This window comes from Phyllostomus discolor, chromosome 8 (assembly GCF_004126475.2).
Source record: "Phyllostomus discolor isolate MPI-MPIP mPhyDis1 chromosome 8, mPhyDis1.pri.v3, whole genome shotgun sequence".
Lineage (NCBI taxonomy): Eukaryota > Metazoa > Chordata > Mammalia > Chiroptera > Phyllostomidae > Phyllostomus > Phyllostomus discolor.
In genome coordinates this window covers 111,881,522-111,905,727 of record NC_040910.2, presented here as the reverse complement: position 1 = coordinate 111,905,727, position 24,206 = coordinate 111,881,522, and the positions used below count along the sequence as shown (strand labels likewise).

General features: G+C 65.9%; 1 protein-coding gene across 1 annotated transcript in view; it reads right to left on the bottom strand.

Annotated features, from left to right (window-relative positions):
* SEPTIN9 (septin 9) overlaps window positions 1-23,188 on the bottom strand; it is a 128,220-nt gene extending 105,032 nt beyond the window's left edge. The window contains exons 1-2 of the mRNA XM_036034196.1: window positions 23,069-23,188; window positions 7,638-7,694 (exon numbers count right to left, since the gene is read on the bottom strand). Coding sequence (XP_035890089.1) covers window positions 7,638-7,694; window positions 23,069-23,084 — 73 coding nt within the window. The 5' untranslated portion in view covers window positions 23,085-23,188. The remainder of the gene's footprint in view (window positions 1-7,637; window positions 7,695-23,068) is intronic.
* Window positions 23,189-24,206: the final 1,018 nt, after the last annotated feature.

Genomic DNA, 24,206 nt, shown 5'->3' with positions numbered 1-24,206 from the left:
TGAGAGCAGGGGGCACCGTGGTCCCATTTCGGTTTATTTAATCTCCTTTTCGACTTTGAAAAGAAAAGCCTTCCTTGTTGTTTTTTTCTGATTATAGATATGGCACATGTTCATTGGGTTACGTTTAGATACTACAGAACACCTACCCAGAGACCCCTTTAATGCCCGTGGGGCTCTCTCTCCGGCACCCGTCCCAGGGCGGCAGCTGGACCAGGAGCGCCCCTGGTGCCACAGACCCAAGCCAGCTGGTGGGCCGGGCCGGAGGGCGGGGGGCCGTGGTGGGCGCAGGCACCCCGGCCGCCGCCTCCTGCAGGCGCCAGCTGAGCGCGCTGTTGACTCGGGGCTGTGGCCGGCGCAGCTGCTGAGCACAGCCCTGGCCCTCGGCGTTCCCCAGCAATAGTTTGGCTCCAGGTCCGTTCCCCCGCCATGCCTAAAAACCCAAGCATGCTGGCCCGAGCGGGAGATAATTCAAAACCAAAAACCTGGCAACGCCAGTGGGCTTGGATGAGGCCCGAGTGAGTCACAAGCCAGCTCAGAGGCCCGCGCAGAGGTGGGGTGAGGCCGGGCAGCGGGAGGAGGGAGCAGCCCGCCGGCCCCCCTGTCTGAGTCCCTGCCTCCTTGCTCAGGGGGCAACTCGCCAGGCCAGGCCGGCCCCCCTTCCCCAGAGTGGGATCCCTGCATGGCCCCCTGCTCCCAGACCGCACTGACGGAGCCTGGGCCCCACACAGCCGTCTCCCTGCCTCAGACTGGCCCGCACAGCCGGCACAGCAAACCACTGAGCAGGCCCAGCGCGGGGCTGGCCCTCCTTCCCCCAGCCCGCCCCAGGTCGAACCCCCACTTCTGCCCCAGGATGCAGGCCCCACCCCCACCCCGACCCCAGGCCACGGCTTCCGGAAGCTGCGTGTGCTGGCCAGAGAGCCCCGGCCTGGCCTGTCTGCACCCCGGAGCGGGCACGCCTACCCGGCAGCCCTCCCTGGACAGTCCTTCAGGTGGTGTCTCCATCCTTCGCCTCACAGACCTGCGCGCTGCCAGCCCCACAGAGTGCAGACCGCTTTGTCTGCGGGGACGCTGCTCTGGCCCCTCCCACAAAGCACATCTGCTCCTCCCCCGCCCTGCACCAGGCCGGGAGGGGACAGGGGTGCCCTGAGGTCCCACCGCCAGGCTGGGAGGAAAGGAGCGGGCACCCGGGTGATTCTTCCTCGGGCAGGGCGTCAGGACAGAAGGGGTGGCAGGCGGGCTGTGGCCTCACTTCTGGTGCACATTCTGGGGAGGGGCCCTGAGGAGGCGGTGGCGGGGTTGGGGGCGGGGGGACAGCTGAAAGGACACTTTCCGAGTCTCTGGGCTCATACTTTCTGCCACCCCGCCCCGCCCGCTCCCAGGCAACCTCCGCTTTAAAAGACTCGACCGCTGTGGCTTGCTTCCCTGAGCTAAAAATAGACCTCCACCCAACCCCTCCCGTTGACCTCCCGTGGCCACGGCTACCCCTACCTGCCAGCAGGGCGGGCGGGCGGCTGGCCGAGACCCTCCTGGCTGGCCCCAGCCTGGCCGACGGCAGCCTCCCCAGGGCAGGAAGGATTCTGGGCCTGGGGCCGGCTGCATTCCTCTCCGGAATCTTCTCTCCACTTTTTACTGTGCCGCAAGGTTCGGCGGTTCCTAAATAAATACAGCCCGGCCAGTCTTGGCCCGGGGCCGGCGGCAGGGGGGACTGGTGGGCACGGCCTGGGCCGGCCTGCTGCCCTGGGAGTGCTTCCAGGTCGGGGTGGAAGGAAGCCGAGAGGCCAGAGAGAAGCAGCCCCTGCAGGCGGGCGGGCGGGCAGGCTCCGCCGCCAGCGGCCTCACGCTCAGCCATCCGTCCCGGGCTGCAGGGGCTGCAGCAGGGCCGGGGCAGCTGGCAGCGTGGAGCCCGGGACCTTGGTCGAGTCTGCCCCAGGGTCCCTGAGTATGAACTGTCCCCCAGAATACTGGAAACTCCACCAAGAGCTGCCCTTTCGCTCCCCGCCGGGGGCCCGACATTCTGCCAGCTCGGATGGCCCACACTCGCCGGGTGAGCGGAGAACCCCAGGGCCCCGTGTGCGCAGGTCACGCGGGCCAGGGCCGCCCAGCAGAGATTCCTGCAACTCGTCCATGTTCTCTGTGTCCACCAGCCCCAAAGGGGCGGCCGCACAGGGCTGCTGCGTGCCAGCCCCGTGCCCGGTGCCGCTGAGGAACCGAGTCCTAACTTTGTGTTAAATAATTACACGTAAACCCGCTGCCCAGCCCGGGGGTTCGCCCCCCCTTCTCCTCCCCTTCTCCTCCACCTCAAAGACGTCCTGTTCTCCATAAATCTCCTCCCAGTGGGCACACAACAAGGGGGGCCACGCTTCAGTCGAGGCGAAGGAAGGCGGATATTTCTATTTAAACTGGCCTTTGGCCGACTCCCCCAGACTCCTCCTACTGAGTTCAGCTCCGTAACACTCGCTTCCCGCCTGCTGTGCGCCACCGCGGAGCCCAGGCCCGTGCGGGGAGACGTGGAAATGCCCCAGGCCAGGCTGCTGCGGGGAGCCAGCCGCTGGGGCCCACGGGACCCCAGGGGGAGAGAGCCTCCAGTGGTGAGGAAGCGGGGGGCTGCGACCCACAGGTGGGTAGGTGGGCACCAGGAGCGGGGACAGAGGGCGCAGGGCCGACAGCCCGAGTGGCCGAGTCCACGCCAGGCTGGGAGCGCCGTGAACACGGCCTTTGAGTTTAGAAAGGACCCTAGGGTGCTTTTTTGTTGTTTTGATCTCTGGGCTTTTTCTCAGCCTCCTGTCCCACCCCCCACCCCACCCCCCTGCTTCTGCTGCCTTAATGCCTCTGAATGTTGGTGTCAGGGACCTCAGACCCCACCTCGCCGTCCACAGGCCTGCGGGTGGCGGGCTTCTGGGGGGACGGTGTGGGGTGGCTGTTGGCCAGGGGGCATTGCCAAGATGGAAGTCCTCCCCTTCTCCCGGCAGGCGGTGGTGGGCGGTGGTGGTCTGGGCCTCCAGCTTGACCTTGATGTCCGGCAGGGCCTGTGCTCCAGGGCCTGGTGCTGCCCCTCCACCCGGGGCTGGGCCGGCTCCGACCCCAGAGCCGCAGGACCCCGCTGAGCGGCTCTGCCCGCCAGGCACAGCGCGCCTGCACCTCCCCCAGGCCGCTCTCCAAGCACCGGAGCGTGTGCGCGTCTGTGTCATCGCGGCGGCGGCTCCAGTCTCGGGGGTCTGTAAGGTAGCCGCCGTGGGGCGCTCCTCCGTCTGCCAGGCCTGGCATGGGTCTAGCTCTTCTTGCTTCTGCTGGGCCCAGACACCCCGAGAGGGCCTGAGATTTGGGGGCAGCCAGCCCCACGGTCCACCCGGTGTCGGCAGTCTGGCTCCGGAGACCCTTTGCTTCGTCCCCACGGTTCCTTACGAAGAGCAGCCCCTCCCCAGGGCCTCGGCCTCTGTCTCCAGCTGCAGCCAGCGATACTGGAGTCATCGGTGACCTTTCAGAGCCCCCTGGCGTCACTCTCCACAGGCTGGCACCCGGCCAGCCCCGTCTCGTCCTTGGCTCTGACGTCACCAGCAGCAAGACGGCGTCATTGGTCTGCGGAGCGATGCGGGCACTGTCCTCGGAACTTGCAAAGATCCGGGCCCTCGGGTCCTGGACGGTCTTGAAGTGACATCCCCGGTCTCTGACCTGGGCCCCTTCGTCCCCAGGGGTTCCCAGACCTTTGCTCTCTAACTTCCCGTATCAGCCTCCAGGCCCCTCACCCTCCCAGGCGGGAGGCTGGGTGGTCACTCAGGCCTTGCCTGGTGTCCTTCTCACTTTGGACAAGCTCACCAACACCCCCCCCACCCGCCATTCCTGCAGCCCAGAGCCTGGGTCCCCAGCCGCCCCGCGTGCCGGTAGCGTGAGACAGGGAGGTCTGGGAGCCCGAGCCCCCGGCGCCTGCACGGACACCGGCCGCACTGCTGGCCACCGGCCCAGTGACCAAGCGGCTGCACGGAGCCCGGGGCCCAACAGCCGGGGGAGCAGCTGGAGCAGGTGCTGAGACGCATGTTGTTCGAGGTGCTGAGGGGCACAAAGCCCCTGGTGCTGAGGGGCAGCACCGGAAGCAGAGGAAGGGGGACAGGCTAAGACTCAGGCGCAGGCCGCCCCCACGGCCCCGTCTGCCGTGAGTGATCACCTGCACGGAGCCATCGCCCTGTCTCTGGCCCCCGGGCGGGACCGGCAAATGCCCACTGCATGGTGGGGAGGGATGGTGGGGGAGGGACACCAGAGGCCTGACCAAGGTTTAGCCAAGACCACGGGCAGCGCCCGGCAGGGCTGTGTTGGGGGGAGGACAGTGAGTTACTAAGATCTTGGCAACCCGTCCACCTGGGGAAGCCTGGGGGAGGCCAGAGGTCCAGGACTACACGAAGACTCCTTGCTGGAGGCCCTGTGTGGACGCGAGGCTGAGACGTGAGGAAAACGAAGGCACGGGTGTCCGTGGACGGCAGAGAAAGCAAGGAGCCCCGGGGACAAGGCCCACGGGCAGCCCCAAGCCCCTGGCCGCCTCCCCCTGGACCAGCTCCTCGGCACGCGGCGCGCCCTTGTGGCCGGACTCGGGGCACCTGGCCACCCGACACGGAACTCCTTCACGGAGTGGCTTAAAGCAACAGAAATCGCTTCTCCCACAGTTCTGGGGGCAGACATCCAAAATCCGGGGGACAGGGGGTCTGGGGGAAGTCCTTGCTCGATTCTCCCCGCGTCGGGGGCTGCCCTCGGGTGCCTCTCGGCTGTGCCTCCCCCACCCCCGTCCCACCTCTGCCATCACATGGCTGAGGGTCTCCCCTCTTCTCACGAGGGTCCCCAGCCACGGGGCTGAGGGCCCACCTGATCTCCAGCGTCTCAAGATCCTTCCCTCACCACGCCTGTCCAAGACCTATTGCCACAAACAGGCCACTCTCTGTGGTTCTGAGTGAGCACGGATTTGAGGGGGAGACACGGTTCACCCCGCTAAGGAAGGAATGAGGTGGGACTGGGGAGGAAGCCCCCGGGGTATCTGGAGGAGGAAAGCAAGCCCCGGCAGCACCCCGGATGTCAGGGCAGGGGGAGGAGCCTCCGGGGACGGGCCAGCCCCAGGGCCGGGCGGCGGGGAGGTGAGGAAGCAGACGGTGCCTGGGAACCGGGGCAAAGGTTGGCCGGAGGCTGCGGTCCGGGTGGCAGCCGCCCAGGGTGGCTGCTCCGGACCCAGGAAGCGGCGAGTGTGCAGAGCGGGGGCCGGGAGGGGCCCCGGGATCCGCCCAGAGAAGTGCATGTGAGAAAGTTCCCAGGGGCGTCGGAACGGAGGCACCTCCCGTGGGACAACCCCCCCAGCGCAGCCCGGTGGGCGGCTAACTCTGCTGCCCCACACCGCGGGGCCCTCGCCGGCGGGCTAAGCAGAGGCACGGGGATCCACGCGGGTACATCTCCAAGTCCCCCACCGTGGGACGAAGCAGACGTCCCTGACCCACGATGCACTGTGCCCGTCGGGCTCGGGATGAGCCTCTCCGTCGCCTCCAACACACAGCACCGGCAGCGCGCCCCCGGGGACCTGTTCTGAACACAGCCTCAAGGTCCCCTCGCCCTGAGCAGGGGGCACGGAAAAGGCCCCCCGGGGGGCTCGGGCTGCACCCGTAGCACTGATTTCTAAAGCAGCACGCGGTGGGGCACAGGGGTTGCATTTTATTCTTTATATTTGTGTATGTCTAACAATTCCTTTTTTTTTTTTAAGGAGGCAGAAAATGAGGGAGCTTGTTAAAAGGGTGGCATGGGTGTGGTTTGGGCGGAGGGACAGCGGGTCATGCTGGAAACAGCCGCCCCTGGCCTGCTCCTGCACATGGCCCCCCGGGAGCCCGACTGTGACGGAGGGGGGTGGGGGGGGCTGTGTGTGACGGACGAGCCCCCTTCCTGAGGGTCGAGGGTCAGAGGGAAGGGGGCTGAGAACCCTGCCACGGACCGGGTCTTAGCTGACAGGAGGCAGGGGTTTGAGACGGGGGCCGGGAAGGACAGGAAAGGGTGTCTAGGCCAAGCCCACAGGGCCCCCCCTCCCCCGCCCCGGGGAGAAGATTCCGTGTGTCAGCAGGCGATCCCACGCGAAACCCAGATCGCCAGCCCCAGGCTGCAGCAAATTACGCGTTAGGCTTCCAAGCGGGACCGTGGTCGCGGCGGCCAAGTGCTGACAGGGCAGCACCGGCCTCGCTGGGCACAGGGCAGAGGCCTGAGGAGGCCGCGTCCACTCAGCCAGCCCCAGGCGCCAGCCCCCGGACACGTCACCCCCCCAAGCGCCGGGCCTCTCCCCAGCCCATCACTGGGAGGCAGCCCAGGCCCGGCCCCTAGGGGAGACGGTTTCAGAGGCGACCGGCCCCAGGGGAAAGCTCCCAGACGCACAGCAGCAGCTGGGAAGGCCAGTGGTTAGCGGCCCGACGCGTCCGAGAGCGGGGCAGGGATCCTGCTTAAGCACCCTGTGAATCATGCACCGGCCTGGCTGTCCCCACACCCGGCCCCGTCTGGCACCCGAGGGGGCCGCACACACGTAGGCGTGGACATCAGAGCCCGCACGACGCATGCCACCGCGTGTCACCCCACCCCCACTTCCTGCCCAGTGCTGCCCCTCGGCCACCCCACGGGTCTGGGGGTGCCCTGCCCACCAGTGGGTGTCGCTTGTGCAGGACAGACACGGGGAGAGGTCCTCGCTGGCCGTGGGGGCGAGCTCAGGACCACTGAGTCCGGAACTTCGGGGTCCCGGGAAGCCAGCACGGCCGGGAGCTGTCAGAGGTCACAGCCATTAGCCACGTGTTCATTAAAAATAAATCAGATAATTCAGCCCTGGCTGGCGTAGCTCAGTGGATTGAGCGCGGGCTGCGAACCAAAGTGTCGCAGGTTCGATTCCCAGCCAGGGCACATGCCTGGGTTGCAGGCCACGGCCCCCAGCAATAGCACATTGATGTCTCTCTCTCTCTCTCTTTCTCCCTCCCTTCCCTCTCTAAAAAAATAAAATAAAATAAATCAGATAATTGTACGCAAATCAACGAGCAAACGAAATGAACTCAACAACACGCACGTCGGGTGCTCCACAGTCGCGTTCGGGCAGCGGCCACCACACTGGACAGGACAGGCGTGGACTGTTGCCATGTCACAGACAGTGGCCCGGACAGGGCTGGGTGGCCAGCAGGCAGGAGGTGGGCCCAGGGGCACGTCCCCTCCTCTAGGATGGCCACTGCCCATTCTGTCACTGGGGCCTGCCTGGCACCCAGGAGGTCCTCAGCACACTTCTGCTGTCCCTGGGGAGTGTGCTGGGTCCTGGGGGGGGGGGGGAGGCAAGTCCCTGTGTCTCTGGGCCCCGATGTGCTGGGAGAAGAGGCCACCAGCAGGAGCACAGGCCCCAGGCCCGGCTGCCGGGCATGACGGCCCAGACCAGGGCGGGCTCCTGGGCTGGTCACAGAGGTCCCGCCAGGGGCCTGGTGTGAAGAAGCTGAGCACACTCAGCCCAGGGCCAAGGGGCCAGTGGCAGGGCCCTGGAACCCCTCCATGCCCTGCCTGCCCGGGCTGGGCCCCGAGGTTGGGAGGGTCCTTTCCGAGCAGGGAGGTGTAACACCTGCCCCAGACAAACAAAGGGGGTCAAGGCTGAACCAGCCACGTACCTGGGCCAGTCGAGTCACCAAGCTTCCGGAGGCGACCGCTGGACGTCCGCGTGACCCCTAAGGACAAAGGCAGAGGGCAAAGGTTAGAGGCCTCTGGGAGGCGGCTCCCACCACCGGGCAAACCCTCACCCCGATCCTACCAGGGCTCCAGAGGTCCCAGTTCCCTGAGGTAACACCTGGACCCAGCAGCCACCTGCGGTGACAGCCACCACCCTCCGGCAGCTGGCCGGGCGCCGGGCCAGAGCCTTCACACACACTTCCCCACCGAGCGCCCCATCCCCACCCCGCAGAGCGGGGAGCTGAGGCTCTGTGGGGCTGAGTCGCTTGTCTGCAGCCGCACAGCCGTGAGGGGCTGAGGCCAGACTAAACCCCAAGGTCATCAAACTGCAACATGTGGGGTTGGCTCCGGTGCGCCAGGCCACGGGGGCTGCAGGGTGGGGAGAGGAGGGGGCACTCGGGCAGCCCCCTGGTGCGACCTTGCCCACCTACTTCCCACCCCTGGGGTGGGGTCTGCAACTCAGGGCGGCGGGTGAGGGGGGTGGGAGGTGGAACAGGGCAGGACGAGCTGTCCCCTCCCCACTCCCCGGAGGGAACAAGAACAGAGCCCAGGTTAGCCCGGCCTCACGCGGCCTGGCGCCCTCCCCGCACACACCCCTCAGCCCGCGCCCCATCATCCCTGGAGAGGCTTACGGCCGGCAAGCCCCGACGTGAAGGGATTTGCCAAGGTGCTCAGCCAAGCACACCGGAGAGGTGCCAGGACAGGGGCGGCAGGTGGCTGCCGCGTCCCTGCCAGGCTGGGCTCTCCGTGCCAGGGCTGGGCCGCCTGGACAACCGGGCCGTCCTGCAGAGAGCGGCAGGGATGCCCAGGCGGGCCCAGCGGAGGCCTGTCACTCGGACAGCGAGACACGTGGGAGGAGAAGAGCCAGGGGCTTGGGGGGGGGAGGGGGCGGCACCAACAGCAGCTGCAGCTCCGCCTCCTGACGCCAGCCAGCACGTGGGGGTCAGAGGTCCCGGCTTCTCCCCGAGGTCCTCCAGAGGGGCTCTCGGGACAGTCATTCATTCACTCATTCACTGGCTCATTCGTTCATTCCACAGCCCGACCCTAAACTGGGACCGACGGAAGGCAGCCAGCCATGAGTCCACAGGTTCTAGAGCCCTCGGCAGGGGCTGAGCAGCCTGCCACGGAGCAGCCAGCAGGACCCAGGGGGACCCTGTGCAGGCACAACCACGTCCCCCGGCCGAGGCCCAGGGCCTTCCACGGGCTTCACGTCCGTGTTCCCGCTCACTCCACCCGACAGCCCCCGGGGGCAGGTGCCGCCACCCCCGTTTCACAGATGGGGGAGCGAGGCTCAGAAGCCCCCCAGCCCTCCTCCAGCCACCGGGCGTGTCAACCTGACCGGACCACAGGGACTGGGTGTCAGGTAACATTTTCTCAGGTGCGTCTGCGAGAGTGTGTTTCTGGGGGAGCTTAGCACGTGACTCAGCAGACGGAATGAAGCACGCTGTCACCCCCGAGGTGGGTGGGCCTCTCCCGGCCCACTGAGGACGCGAACAGCACGGCAGGCGGCAGGACTCCTCACCTGCATCATCATATGAGCTACCCCCCTTTAACCTAATAGTAATAAACCTCTGTATCGGTTTTTCTCCTGGCTCTGCTCTCCGGAGAACCCCGGCGGATGCAGGGACCGCACACGGCAGAGATATCAGCGGCCGAGCCCGGGTGGGCCCCCGACGCTGAGGGGGCCGTGTCTGCTCACGGCCAGGCGATGAAAACCCCATCCCTGTCGGAGGTCCGGGCAGAGGCCGGGCCACAGCCACAGGCCTGCAGGGGTGGGAGGGGCTAGCACCCTGCTCCCGGGATGAACAGCTGGCCCCCCTAAGACCCCAACAGGGCTGCCCAGAGTAACTGACGGGGCCTGGGGGCTGCCCCAGGCCTGAAAGAGAGAGGTCAGCGCTGGTCCTGAAGCCGCTGAGAGGCCAGAGCAGTGGGCCTGGGCATCCCGCCCCAGCGGGCCTCACGTCCACAGGGCTGTGACCCGCCCCTAGCACCTCAGTGGGAGCTGCGCGGCGTGAATGACCCGTGAGAACTACCCTCATCGCTGTCCCCACACTCACACTCACACCCTGAGCTACCCAGAGGTCAGCTGTCCGGGCGAGGAGGGGCACCAGGGGCCAGCAGCTGAGTGCGGAGACCCCAGTACGGAAACAGCACCCCATGAGGGGTGGCTCGGCCAGCTGACTGACACTTGGCGGCGGCCCCCTCCCCCGGGGCTTCTGGACACTGGCGAGGATGAGGAGCATCTGTTCAGGTCACTCGCACGCCCCACCCCTCCCCACCCCTCCCCCGATCGATCCCCGGGGAACCAGCTGGGCTCCCGTCTTCCCAAACCCGGCGGGGCGATGGACGTGAGGCCTATAGCTTCCATCTCTCCAGTTTCCCTGGGGTGAGTTCTTCTTCTATTCACACTGTTGATTTCCCAGTTTCCCAAAACACACAGCTGGTCCCAGGGGACCCCAGGCACAGAGCGGACGGAGGGCATGCTCCCCGCTAACGAAGGAGGAGGGGCGTGGCCCGGGTGGCCGCACCCTAACACACGCCCAGCCCTGAGGGTCCTGGGCTGAGGGTCATGGAGATGTCGTCCCCAGTCCCCAGACCGGGCGATGCAGGCCTGTGTCCGGGTCCCAGCCTGGGGCAGAGGCGGCTGGAAAAGCCTCCTGGGGGACATCCCTCTAAGGGATCTGCTGGTCCAGCTGAGAATTGTGGTTTGTTTGTTTGTTTGTTTTTTAATTTTAATCATTGTTCAAGTATAGTTTTCTCCCCCCTACTCCCATTCCAGCCCACCCACCCAACCCTCCCCCGTTTGTTTTTTTAATTTATTTTATTTTATTTTTATTTTTAGAGAGGGAAGGGAGGGAGAATGAGAGAGAGGGAAACATCAATGTGCGGTTGCTGGGAGCCATGGCCTGCAACCCAGGCATGTGCCCTGGCTGGGAATCGAACCTACGATGCCTGGTTTGCAGCCCGCGCTCAATCCACTGAGCTACGCCAGCCAGGGCAGAATTGTGTTCTTTTTATGTGCTTTTAAAATGAAACACATTCGGGAGGAGAGGCGGTGACCTGAAACTGGGCTGCCTGGCGTCACCCCAGACCGAAGTGCTGGAGTTCTGAGGGGCCGGGGCGGCAGGAGGGTCTGGGGGCAGACAACCGGCGTTCGATCCCAGACCTCGGCGGGCGCTGGCCACGGGCCTGGCGGCCGGCCTCCCCTCCCTGCACCTCGGCTTCCCCGTCTGCAGGACGGGCCGGAGGCTGCCTACGCCGCCGGTGACATGCGCTGCAGGCACTGAGCACAGTGCCCGGCACAAAAAGAACACACTCAAAAGATGACCTCATCGTCATTGTTAATGAATTAGTTTTCAGTAGCATTGTTGCTACCCGTACGCACCAGCCACCAAGCCAGCCCTGTGGGGCCGGGACCAGTGAGCAGGAATGAACAGCGGGGCCGCCTGCGCTGACGCATCTCACAAAACGTGCGCTCCGAGCAGGGCCCCCAGCACGGGACGGCGGGGGCACTGCCGCCCCAAGGGAGACCGCCAGCACTTCCAAGCCTCCCCCCCCCCCCCCGTACCCACCCAGCGAGCAGAGGGGAATCCGAGAGCTGGCGGCCAGCAGAGGAGGGTGAGGGGGTTGAGGGGGGTTGAGGGCAGGGGGAGCGGGAGGCGGTGTCCCAGGTCTAGAGGGAACAGTCAGGGCACGGGGAGCTCAGAACCCCGGGCCCCGCAGACCCGCCCGCCCCGGGAGCTCCAAGCCTGGTGCCGGCTCGCCTGGGCCAGGGCAGAGCCGTTCTGTGACGTGTGATGTGTCGGGGCCATGAGATCAAAACCCACTTGAGACGACGTGGAGCGAAGGACAAGGGAGGCATTAACGCCGGGACTCGCGGCTGGCCCGCGTCCCAGGCTGGAGGGAAAGGCCGCACTCAAACGCGGGAAAGAGACCCAGGCATGGTGGGGCCCCCTGGTCCTCAAGAGAAGAAGGAGACCCCGGGGCTCCCTGGAAAGGAGTATCGGCCTTGCACACCCAGCACTCGGAGGGCGCGGCCGCCCGCAGCCCAGTGGAGGAGCCCTCTTCCGGGCACACTGCCTGGCGCCCTCCCTGCCCCCCCAGGCACAGCACCGCCCCCCCCCGGGGGACAGTTAAAGCAGGTACAACCCCCCCAGGCACAGGCCCCCCAGGCACAGCCCTACCAGGCACAGCCCCACCAGGTACAGCAGCCCCAGGTATAGTCCCTCCAGGTACAGCCCCCCCAGGTATAGACCCCCCCAGGCGCAGCCCCCCCAGGTACAGCCCCCCTAGGGACAGCACCCCCCCAGGCACAGCCCCCCCAGGCACAGCAGACAGGAGCTGGCCCACATGTCCTGGCACACGCCGGCCTGTGACACGGGTTGTCCCTGTGCATATATACCTTGGGGACCCAGGTCAGGAGAGAGAAGGATTCGGTAGCTGTGAAGGCCTTTTATTTTTGCCTCTTTCAACCAGGGGTTTGGGACGGAGCCCGGTGAGGGGCAGGTTGGGAGGGCCCCGCGGCCCGGACACACGGAGCAGGCCCTCGGGCCCGCTGGGGCTGCTGTGTTGCCGCCCAGGCCCCTGCTCTCACGGGGCCCCAGAGCCTGTCAACACTCACGACCACTGTGCACAGCCCCTCTGGCGTCGCACACGGGCCCCCGGACATCCGAACCCGAGGAGGGGGCAGGGCAGGAAGCGGCCGTCCCTAGGGGAGGGTGACACAGATACGCACACACAGCAGGTTGCTCCGCACCGACAATGAGAGGGGCCGGGCAGTGCTTCCTGTCCTCGACACGTCCCCACTGTCCCCGAGGGGGCCCCGCGGGGAGCAGGCCCTGAGACACCCCTGTGCACACATCCCCTCCCTCTGGCAAAGGCTCGTCCCCAGCTTTTTTCTTGAAACTCGTGAGGCAGCCCCTCAGGACCCGCCTCTCTCCACCTGCCCCTTCCCCTCCGGGCCCAGGATGCCTGGCGGGCCCCAGCACACACCCCTTCACCCCCCTCCTTCCACAGAAGCTGTGAAGGGCTGGATCAAAGTCAAGGGTTTCAGGTGGGGAGTGAAATTCCACGCTTATCTGCAGAGGAACCCGAGATAAGGAGATAAGCCTCCTCCCGCCTCCACTCTCTGCCCTTGGCCTTTGCTCCCCGGGGAGGTGCGCACCAGGGGGGCAGAGACAGACCCTCCCCCTCCCCGGGGATGCCCCAAATTCCCAGCCCCCAGTGCAGGGCCACCTGTCCCCACCCCCACCCCCACGGCTGGCAGACGACAGGGCTGTGGATGCCAGGAACTGCAACCCGTTCACCCACAAAGTGAGGATTCTTTCGCCGCACGAAGGAGCTCCCCCTGCAACAGACTAGACACTGCAGTGGGCTGGGGTTCAGCACCGTCCCGGGCCTCAAGCTGGGGCTCCTCGCCCCTTCCCTGCCACCTGCCCCGACCTGCCTGCCTCTCCGCCAGGCGGAGGGCTTGCTTCCAGCCCACCAGCCCTCGTGAGAAGCCATGGCCTCATGCAAAGAGCCAACCAGAAGCGGGGGCTGCTGGCTCTGGCACAGCGGCACCTGTGGCCTCTGTCAGGGTTCAGGCTGGGGTTGGGGTCGGGGCCCAGCGGCAGGGCCGGGAGCCGGCGGAGGCTGGGGCAGTGCCGCATCCTGGGAGAGGGCTCTGTGTGTGGGGGGAAGGAGAGTGGGCTGCACACCCCCCTCCAGCTCTTCCTGTGTCTCGGGCGAGTTCCGAGTCTCTCCTGCAGGATGCAGGCTCTTGGGAATCCTTCCGGAGCATCTGACTCTGTCCGAGGGGCAGGGACTGCCCCCAACTCCGCTGGGGGCGCCCACAGCCCAGTGAGGGGCGGGCTCTGGTTCCGGCCCACGGGTCGGGGAGCAGACAGCAGGTGCAGCACCACCGGGTGGCCAAGTCCCACACGGGACACGGGTGCTGAGCGAGGACCCACGGAGCCCCTTCCTCGAAGGGTCACCGGCTGGGCACCTGGACTCCGGGTCCCCCTGACACACGAGACTCTCAGTTAAACCTGCATTTCAGGTAAACGACGGGTGCAGTTCAAGGGCAAGGACACCCCTCCGTTCCTCGGCCCTCCCAGGCTGGCAGAAGGGCGGAGGTCTGCAGGCCGAGGTGTCCAGGCCCCCCCCCCCCCCCCCCGCCGTCTGCAGGTATAGAGCTGGGTTCAGCCAACGGGAGGCTCCGCAGGAGACAAAGGTGGGGGCGGCGGGGCAGGGGCAGAACCAGCCGGCCCTTCCCCGCTCTCGGCCTTGGAAGGTTCCACCGGCAGCGAGTCCTGTCTCTTCCGTCCCTGTGGCTCCTCCCGCCCCGGCAGGCTCACCTGTGCCCGGGCTCCCATCACGTGACTCTGGTCCTTGGACTCCAGGAACAGGACTCCCCCCTCTGACCCTCTGACCCTGTGGGACTGGCTCCCCTTCCCCCCCCCCCCAGGCTGCCTCCTGGACGTCCAGGGGCCCGGAGCCCCAGGGCCCTCGGCTGGCAGGCGGCCTCTCAAGGAGCTGAGAGGAAGGGCCCTGGCTAGCCACACAGTCAAATGGTCCAACATTTTTGCAACATCTGCAAAAGGGAAATATTCTCACTGCAGTCAGTTAGGGTTCCTGCTCTGCTCTGAGCTCCCCCAGACCAGGTGCCACCGGAAGTGTGGCTGGCACCTGGGTGCCCCAGCTAAGGGGCAGTCGAGTGGGAAAGGGACTCCATTGGGTGACATTTGTGTCATTCACGGTCACTTCCGTGCAGTCACATGACTGCCGGCCACCCCAGTGTGGAAGTCCAGGAATGACACCCCGTCCCCCCACGGATCCGAATCTGTCTACCACGCAGACTCAGAAGGGGTCAGACATGAACTTGTCCTGAAAACCAGGGCAGTGCAGGGGGTGGGGCAGGGGATGGGGAGCAAGGTTTGAAATGGGTGGGGCCAGAAGCTGCGCCACGGGAAACCATTCCCATCTGTTACATTCTCTCTTTTTTTAAAGATTTTATTTGTTTATTTTTAGAGAGGGAAGGGAGGGAGAAAGAGAGAGAGAGAGAGAAACATCAATGTGCGGTTGCTGGGGGCCGTGGCCTGCAACCCAGGCACGTGCCCTGACTGGGAATCGAACCTGCAATGCTTTGGTTCTCAGCCCGCGCTCAATCCACTGAGCTACGCCAGCCAGGGCTTGTTCTGTTTTTTACAGACATAAACCTGTAAGCCGAGAATCCAATTCTCTTCCACGTCGACCACAAACACAAAGTATCTCTGGTCAGAAATAACGGCAATGATGCGTCGCATGCGGCTACAATCACCCCGTGCTTTTCTGCGCCTTTCTTGATGGGAATCCCACAGTTTATCAGAATTCTCACGCCTTTGGGGCAGACAGCGCCACACTCCCACACACCCCGTCGGAAGTCACACTCTTTCATGCACCCCAACTACCAAAAATAGAAAATAAACGTTGATCAACCAGAAAGATGAATTAACATTCCATTGCCCCAAAAGAAAATGGTCTTAGAGCGCCACGGGATGGAGAAGCCACCCAAGAGCCTGCAGCCGGAGGTGCAGGAAAGGAGTGACTTTGCAGGTAGGATGGATGGTTGGTTATTAAAAAAGAGTGGTATTTTTCTGGACTGGGTGATGCTTATGATATTGGGCTCCTGTTCAAAGTGGGTATTTGGCCCTGGCTGGTGGGGCTGAGTGGGCTGAGCACCGTCCCCCACACCGAAAGGTCACAGGTTCAATTCCCCGTCAGGGAACATGCCTGGGCTGTCGGTTCAGTTCCTGGACAGGGCAGGTATGAGAGGCAACCAACCAGCCAACGTTTCTCTCTCACGTCCATGTTTCTCTCCCTCCCTCCTCCTCTCTCTAAAACCAGTAAGCATGTCCTTGGGTGAGGATTTTTTAAAAAGTATACTTCGCTGTTATGCCTTTTCTCGTGCAGAACAAGCAATCGGCTCACACCTGTCAAGAGTCGCGTAGGCCCCTCCCCGGCTCTGCCCCTGGGCCTCCTCCGTGTTCCCGTGTTCCTCTGGGTGACACCTCCCCCCACGTAGGTCCTGAGTTCTGGACCCTCCACTGGTGTTTCCGGGACGGACCCGACCCACGCCCCATGAATAAGCCCCACCCGTGAGGAGGATGAGCAGGCTCGCGGGGAAGGGCCGTGGGTGCGCAGGCCCATGGGCGGCGGGGAACACGGTGAGCCACGGGGGGCTGCTGACTGCAGCAGAAAGGAGCGGGAGGCCGTGAGGCAGGGACAGGAGGAAAGGCTGCGTCCGTCTGGGACGGCCCCGGTCACCGAGGTCGACAAGGTGCGTCACTCAGCCTTCAGGTGGCTGTCGGGTTACAGCACAAACACGTGCCACAGGGAGAGGCAGGGGGGTCAGGGACGGAGGGCAGAGAGGCGCCGGGGGGTGGGGGGGCTGACTGGGAAGATGGGAAGAGAAAGCAGAGGGTGACCACGGGGGGGGGGGGTGCTGACACAGCACCACCGACGGGCCTGTGGGGCCTGCGGGTTCCAGAGGGACCCACCCAGGCAGCAGGACCCGTGATTGCCACCAGCAGAGGTGGCCGGTCCCCTGGGGCGACCAGGGGACCCATGCCGGCCCCGTGAAGGAAGCAGAGACTCCTCCTAGGGGACACCTCCTCTTAGGGGCCAAGGAAGAGATCGAGGGCAGGAGAGGCTGGGCAGGGCGCCCGGCCCTGCACGCCTGTCGGAGAGAGGAGCCGCACGCAGGCTGGGGGCGGGGGGGGGGGGCCCTGATGTTTGCAAGGACCGGGGCACCCTGGGGCATCTCCGTGGCGAGGAGTGGCAGGAGAACCGGGCAAATGGCACGTTCTGTTCATTAAACCGCTTCCGAAAACGCCGTAGCGGAACGCTCGGCTGGGTCTGGGGCAGTTCCAGGGCCGCTGGGAAAGGCCGTCGCCATGAGCACTGTTGCATTGGATTAGCTACCTGGAGACAGGCCCAGCGCCCAAGCAGCCCGTGCCCCGCCGCGGAGAGCAGGGCTGTCGTCACGTCGGCCGTGCAGCAGCCTCCACTCAGGGGCACGGGGCCACGGCACCCAGGAAGAGGGCCAAGGTCAAGCAGGCCGGTCAAGAGCACCGGTAAGAGGTCAGAGAAGTAAATTAAAGAACAGCCACTCTGAAGGGCCATTCGAGTTATAACCCACGGAACAGGATGAAAAACGATTTCCAGAGGGAACGGCAACTCGGAACATGTGTCACAGACCTTCGTGTGCGGACAGGGGCCGGGGGGAGGCTGGCAGCCGCCCGAGAACCCCAGGGCGGGCGGGGGGGGGGGTTCCCCCTCGATCTCCTGCTCACGCCGCTGGGCTGTGAGCCGCAAACCAGATGGGCAGCAAAAATAAAGGCAAATGGGGTGGAAGAGGCGCACAGTGTATTTTGGGAAGCTTTCCTTAAAAAAAAAAAAGTAAAGCAAAGATCTGGCAGCGGCAGTGCCCACCCCCAGCTACCAGGCTGGCACCCGCGTCCGGGGTGACTCACTCCCCCCCCCCCGAGCGGAGGGTTGGCCACACCTGGGGCCCCCAGCGCGGGGGGCAGCTGGACGCCAACACTGAGAAGGAGCCCACCACCTCCGCCACTGCAGCCCACGCTGCCGCTGCCGCCACCGCCACTGGTGGGTGCCCTCTGCCACCCAGCGTCCCCGCGGTGTCCGCCCTGGGTCATCTGTGCCCACAGGACCGTCCCCCAAGTCCCTCCAGGTTGGCCAGCCCGGGGCCCGGGAGACAGCAGGGTTTGAATTTAACCCACTTCCCCGCGGTTCCGGTTACAGGAGAGCTATTCCCCCGCTGGGAGCCGTGGGCCGGGGGCTGGGATCTGATCCTGGTGGAAATGGGGGGGACCCAGTCCACGGGGAGGCCGTGAGAACCCTGGGACTCAGGTCGGATGCGCCTGACGGACAAGCCCAGAGGCAACCGGCCAGCTCGCCTCCGCCCAGCCCTTCCCGGTAACCCCGCTTGCCACGAGCCACCTTGAACCTGGGCAGACACTCACAGCTGCTAGTGCTTTGGCGGCGGCTGCCCCAACACGCCTGGTCCGGCCAGGACAAGTGGTCCCAGCGCGGCTGCCATGGCCGGCCCCCCCGGCTCCCAGATGCAGCCTTGGGGTGGGGCCCAGAGGGTCCCAGCCACAGCCCAGGCTCCCCTGCCCACCTCTCAGGCTGGCGGGGGAGGAGCAAGGCCTGCCCAGGAGCCAGGAAGAGGGCAATGCCACCCCCCCGCCCCCACCACCCATCATGGGGAAAGAACAGCTCCATGGGGTGAGTGAGACAGCGGCCTTCTTGGCCCTCGTCCCCCCACCCAGCGCTTCCAGGGGCCCTTGGGGAGCTGGGCCCACGCAGGCAGGTCGGAGGGGCCATGCGCCCCTCCTCTCCCCCAAAGCCAAGGGCCGCTGGAGGCCTCGGGCCAGCGTCCCCGGGAGGATGACCGGAGACTTGCATGCCTGCCACACGGGCAGGCAGCCGGGCCCCTCGCAACCCATCGGCTTACTCCGCCTGCCGCCGCCGCCCCTTCTCCCGTCCCGGAGGAGGCTCCCGGCGGTCACGCTTCGGAGAACCAGGTCAGATGAGGCCCAGAACAAAGCTCGGTTGTTGCACAGCTTCCAAGAGGCCACCGGCGGCGGGACGCCTGGGAGCCATCCCTGTGCCGGCCACGGCTCGATGCCCCCTTCACCCTGACTGCAAACAGACCCGGGCCCTGGGCGGGGCCAGAGATAAGGCGGAGAGGAGCGGGGCTGGGAACGAGCCACCCTCAGCCCCGCGGGCCCAAGGCCGCGCCGTCCTCCTGGGCTGTGCTGTGCTGACGGCAGCCAGGTGCAGGAAGGGGCCCGGCACCTGGCCAGGCCCCCCGCCCCGCAGGGCTGCAGCGGCTAAGTCTGTGGGCCCCAGGGTCCCAGGTCTGACCCTGGTACCCTCCCTGCTCCCCGGGGCCCTGTGCCCGGCAGGACAGACTCCCCTCTGTCTGTGCTTCTGGGCCAGCCGCCTTCTGGCAGCCAAGGTCACTCCAGCCGACCCATTCCCGGCAGGGCGGGGGCTGTGACCCCGTGTGCCCCATGGTGGTCCCCAGAGGGCTCCGACTCACCACTTGTACCCACGGATGCCTCGTAAATCCCCCGGCCACACCCAGGCCGTGGGCGTTCCAAGGCCATCCCTCCGACAAGCAGAGGCAGAGGAACCCGGGCCTGTCGCCTCCTTCCCCGCCCAAACGCTCTCGCTCCTCAAGGCCCAGGGCCTCTCTCCGCAGCCCTCCCCTCCCCCGAGGCCACTCACCAGACCCACCCAGGAACGGGCGCTCCTCGGGCCCCACGCTGGGCCCTGCATGCTGCCCTGCGTGCCGAACCTTCCCTATCAAGTACATCTTAAGCAAACGGCAGGGCCCATGCAACGCTGCCCCTGGGCAAACAGCAGGAAGCAAAGTCCAGCCCCAGGGTCCCACCCACGGGCGCCTGGCAGCACACGGAGACAGTGGGCGGGAGAAGGGACGTGTCTCTTCCTGCTACCAGGGCCCCTGGTCCTCGGGGGAGATGTCCTCGGACTTGCACCTGGACATGCACGCCCGACCGCTGCTCCTGAGTGGCCATCCCATGTCCCCTCTGCACCGGCGCTGGCTTGCACACACGGGGGGTTCTGGGGAGAATGTGGGGTGCCTCAGGCGCAGGTACACGGTAAGGTGATGGCACCCAGTTCTCGGACCCCCTCTGGGCAAGCTGGGGAGGGCTGGTGGGCAGGTGGCTGCGGTCTGGGGTGGGCGGGGGGGGGGGGCGGCCTGAGAGTGCCCCCCAGCTCTGCAACAGGCTGAGGAGAGGACAGGCTCCCCGCCCCGGGCTCAGCCAGCTCTCCCAGAATGGGAGGGGGGCAGCTCAGGGGTCCGTAAGGGCGAGTGGCCCTGGGCATGCGTCCAGTAGAGCCCGGACTGGCTGCGCGAGGTGGCTCTTCCTCTCCACCCAGGTCCCCTGCATGAGCCGGAGCAAGCAGGCTCGGACATGCGAGGACAAGAGGCAGCGTGGAGGGGCGTGGGTGGGGGCGGAGGAGAGGGGGGCAGAGAAGAGGAAGCAGCCCCGCCTCCACGCCCTGGGGGGGTGGCTCACTGGGGAAGTTCCTCTGCCTTCCCAGAAGTCAGCGCCTGCAGCGCTGGTGGGGGAGGTGGGGAGCAGGGGCATCATCCCTGTCCCCTGGGTGCAGCCTCCGGCCCTGCCCTGGCCCCTGGAGGGGTCACCCCAGCACAGAGCCCTGTGACCTTTGGTAAGCCAGGTACCCCTTTGATGGGCCAGGTACCCCTCTGGGAATCTCCTGAAAGCCACAAAAGATCTCAGCGTAATTCTCATGTGCACACACAGACCCACCCCCGCCCCCTTTTCTGCGGCTCTCCGGCCCCAGTTAAGCACCCCCTCGTGCCACCAGGGACTCCCAGGGGAGTCAGAGACACTGAAGGGCAAACTTTGCGTGACCCAGCACACGTGACGAGAAGCCCCAAACTGAGAATGCCAGAGAACCAGAGGGGCGGGGCCTGCAGCCTGCTCCTGCCCCAAGGAGCCGGGGAGAGGCCAGCCATACTCCTGGCCCCCCCCAAACAGGCTCAGGTGTGGGAAGGGCGCCAGCAGCTCCTGGGCATCCTGACAAAAGGGGGTGGCACAGGGCCCCCACATCCTTCCGGCCGCTGCTGAGGGTGAGGACAATGGCAGCCATGGGGTTATGGAGCCGGCCTCCCTCAGCCTCCTGTGTACTGGCCCATCCGATCCCCACAGCCCGCCAGCGTGGTCCCTTACCAGCTGAGGCAGATGCAGGAGACAAACGCCTCCCCCCACAGCCAGGAGGTGCCCACTTAAAACCGAACCCCAGGAGCCCCCAGGACCTGGGCCGCACGGCCCGCTGATGGCCACTACCAGCTCTTCCCAGTGGGAGCCACAGGCGGGGGGGGGGGGGGGGAGGATCCAGGCAAAGCCTGCCCTGGTGTCCTGAGCCCACCCAGGGCCTTTGCTTTGTCCCCACCTGGGAAGATTCTTTTCATTCCCCCCTGCTACTCAAAATGTCTCATGCCTCAAGGCCCAGTCCAACCCTGCCTCCCCCCAAACCGCCCCTCCAGCCCACACCCCTGCTGCCCGGGGGGGACGGGGTGTGGAGGTTAGGAGCTGCCGCCTCGTGGGCGATCCCCACAAGCAAGGACCACGCCGTGGCCCTGGCTGCACGTGGCCAACACACAGCGTGTGTTCAGGGAGCGTGCACAGGCCCAAGGCACCGGGCGTCCCCCCGGCCAAAGACACTTTTTACACGTCCCCCTTTGCAGAGACCCATGAGCACCCACACCAGCTCGGTGGGGACCTTACAATTACTCACGCAGCTCATTTTCCAGCCCGTAACTAGGCCCGGAAGCTGGGATCCCACCCGCCCCGGCGAAAAACAAAAGCCCTCCCGGCTGTCCTTGGATTCCCAGCGCAGGGTTGCCACGCCGTTCGCCACTTTCCGTCACTCCGAGGCACGGACCCTCAGCAGGGGCCCGTCCGCCTTCTGTAAAGCGTCCCTCCTCGGACGGGGACAGGGGCACCGAGAGAACTGGAGGCACTCAGGAGGGGGCCAAGAGGCCCTCCAGCCTGAGGCCCCACGGCCGCGGGGACCTGGCATTCCGAGGCCCTGTGCCAGGAGGGGGACAGACGGGAAGCCGGCCAAGCCCTGCGTGCTCTCATCCCCCAGGGCCTCGCCCTTTCAGAAAACACAGGAGCTGGTGCGGCCTCGGCCCAGAAACTCCACTTCCGCCCCCTGCAGAAAGCCTCGTGTGTGTGTGTGTGTGTGTGTGTGTGTGTGTTCACCTGGGGGAGGGAGCAGGCACAGAGGAGAGGAGACATCAAGCCCACTCCCGAGGCCCCCTGGCAACTCAAAGTTCCCCCCCAGGGAAGGGCCAAGGACCACCCCCCAGCAGTAGGGGAAGTGCAGGGAGCCTGGGGCGGGGGCAAACGGCCATCGCAGGCCCGTGGCCACACTCACAATGATGCCCACAACCATCTCAAGTATCTGCAGCATGCTGGTGGGGGGGGGGAGGCCAAGTGCCAAACCCCAGCCTGGGCCACTGGGAAGCCCCGTCCTCCTGCCCCCTCAGCACCAGCCCCCACGGCATGCCCCCCCGTGTCTGAGCTGGAGCCGCCGCGGTCAGGGGTCTGAAGGGCCATGCTGTTTGCGACAAGGGATGAAGTCGAAATTCGAAGCCGCTGACCCAGAAAGGTGTTTCAGAAGTCCTGAGAAGCCCTCCCTGAGAGCAGGTATTCCTTATCACCGGCTGCGGGTCCAGAATGTGGAAAGCAGGAGATGAGGCACGGCCCAAAGGCAGGAGGAAGGCCCAGACGGCCTCCTCCGAAACTCCAGCCAAGTTCCACGATTCTGTCCTCTTATCCATAAGAATGAACTCTTGGGCCCCTGGCAGAAAACGTACTGTCCGAATAGATCACGGAGAGCAACTCCAAGTTTGCAGGGTGGGCAGGGAAGGAGATGCCGTTTGCTATTTGATGACTGAGAGGACAAAGGGTCCTGGATCCTCAGAGGGAAACCACAGGCTGGCAAGGCGGTGGCCTCAGTTTGCCCATCTGTGAAATGGAACTTCAGTGTACCCAAGGGACCCTGAGCACCTCTTAAGAGGGGGTCAGGCCTCTTCCACCTGTGTGCGGCCACACCTACACCAGCCTCCCAGGATGGCGTCTTGGGACCCAAAAGATGACCGGGTTGTGGAGCCTAGTGTTGCAGGACAGTCCCATTTGGAGAATTTCCGGTGTCCCACTGGGTGCGGGAGTAAGTTCGCCCTAATTGAGGGCGCTGTGGCCGACGCCTCCAAGCTGGAGGCTGAACCCAAGAAAATCTTCCACTCAGCCGCCCGCTACACACACACACACACACACACACACACACACACGGGGACCCGAAGTACCCCGACCTGCAGCACCTGGAAAGTCGGCAATTCCAGCGAGAGTGCAGGGGCGAGGGGGGCGAGGGGGAGGGGCAGCCCCCACAGCGACCCCCACCGCGGTCCCACTGAGCGAGCAAGGCTGACGGAAAGCAGCAGGGGACCCTCGGCCAAGATTAGAAGTGGGGCCGGCCGGGGAGGGGTCAAACAGCGCTCGGGCGCCCGGACTTTCCCCCAATGGAGCCAAGGGGATCGCCAAGCCTGTCGAGGGGTGCAATGCCTGGGGGCCCCTCGAACTCCCCGGGATGGAGGCTGCGTCCACTGGCCGGGCGCGAAAGCCTCCCGCGCCGAAGCCTGCGCTGGGAGCTCCCGGACCCGCTCGGCTCCCGGGGCACCTCGACCGCCGCGACCGCCGCGGCTCAGGTAAGAAGGGCTCCTCCTGGCACACCGCCCCCTCCCCACCCGGGACGCAGCGCCCACCTGAGTACTTCTTCATGGTGCCTCCGTGGCCGCCGCTCCCAGGAAAGTGTGCGGCGAGGCCGCAGGGCGCGGGCTCCCAGGTCGCTAATCCCCCGCGGCAGTGGGAGGGCTGGGCACGCGGGGGCGGGGGCGGGGGCGGGGGCTGCCTGGCCCCGCCCCCAGGCCCCGCCCCGGCCCCGCCCCGCGGAGGTGCGCGCCAAGCCCCCAGCACCGGGCTGCGTTGCACCTGGCGGGCCCTCGGGACGGCGCACCGCCCGGGTTGGGGCGCGTCCCCGGCGCGTTGCACTGCGCTCGCCCGGGCTCAGCCCGGCTCGTCCGCGCAGTCCCTGCGCTGCAGCGGGATGCAGGTTGCACGAACGTGGGGGTGTTGCCCAGCGCGCCAGCCGCCACGCCCATCCCCCAGGTGCCAATGGTTCGTTCCAGGGCGTCGCTGCTGCTTTCCCCGCGGAGTTGCGGCAGGGCGGGGCCCGCCAGGTGGCAACAGGAGGAGGAGCGAGCGCAGGAAACAGCCGCGGGGCTAGGCGGTGGCGCAGCGGGCACAGCCCCGGGGGTCGGAGCCCGGCGCCGGCTTAGCGGCAGGACAAGGCAGGGCAGGACGCGGCAGGCAAGGCACCTTGCCCGTCCCGCTACCTTTCCGGTAATCAAAAGCGCAGACTGCATCAACTCCTCTGGTGAACTCACCTGTAAAGTGGGTGCGTGGGACCAGGTGGTAATTTCCGTTCCACCTGAGAAGCTCGGCGCGCCTCTCCGCGCAAGCGCCGCTACTGTGCGCGGACCAGGCCTCCGCACAGGAGAGCAGAGCGCAGGGGCCCGCGTTTTTCCCACGCGGATAACACGGCCGCCGAGGGGGTGTGCGTACCCAGGCAAAACTTGTGCAGAATTATTCTACTCTGGCATCTGCTCACAGAAAGTTCCCGTAGTAAATGGGGCTTTTATGCACAGGCAGAACGTGATGAAAGTGGTGTCAGAGTTTTACTGGGGAGATGCCAAAACGTGGTCTTAAAGAAAGAGCGAGCAGGAAGCCCTGACTGGCGTAGCTCAGTGGATTGAGCGCAGGCTGCGAACCAAAGTGTCGCAGGTTCGATTCCCAGCCAGGGCGCATGGGTTGCCGGCCATGACCCCCAGCAACTGCACATTG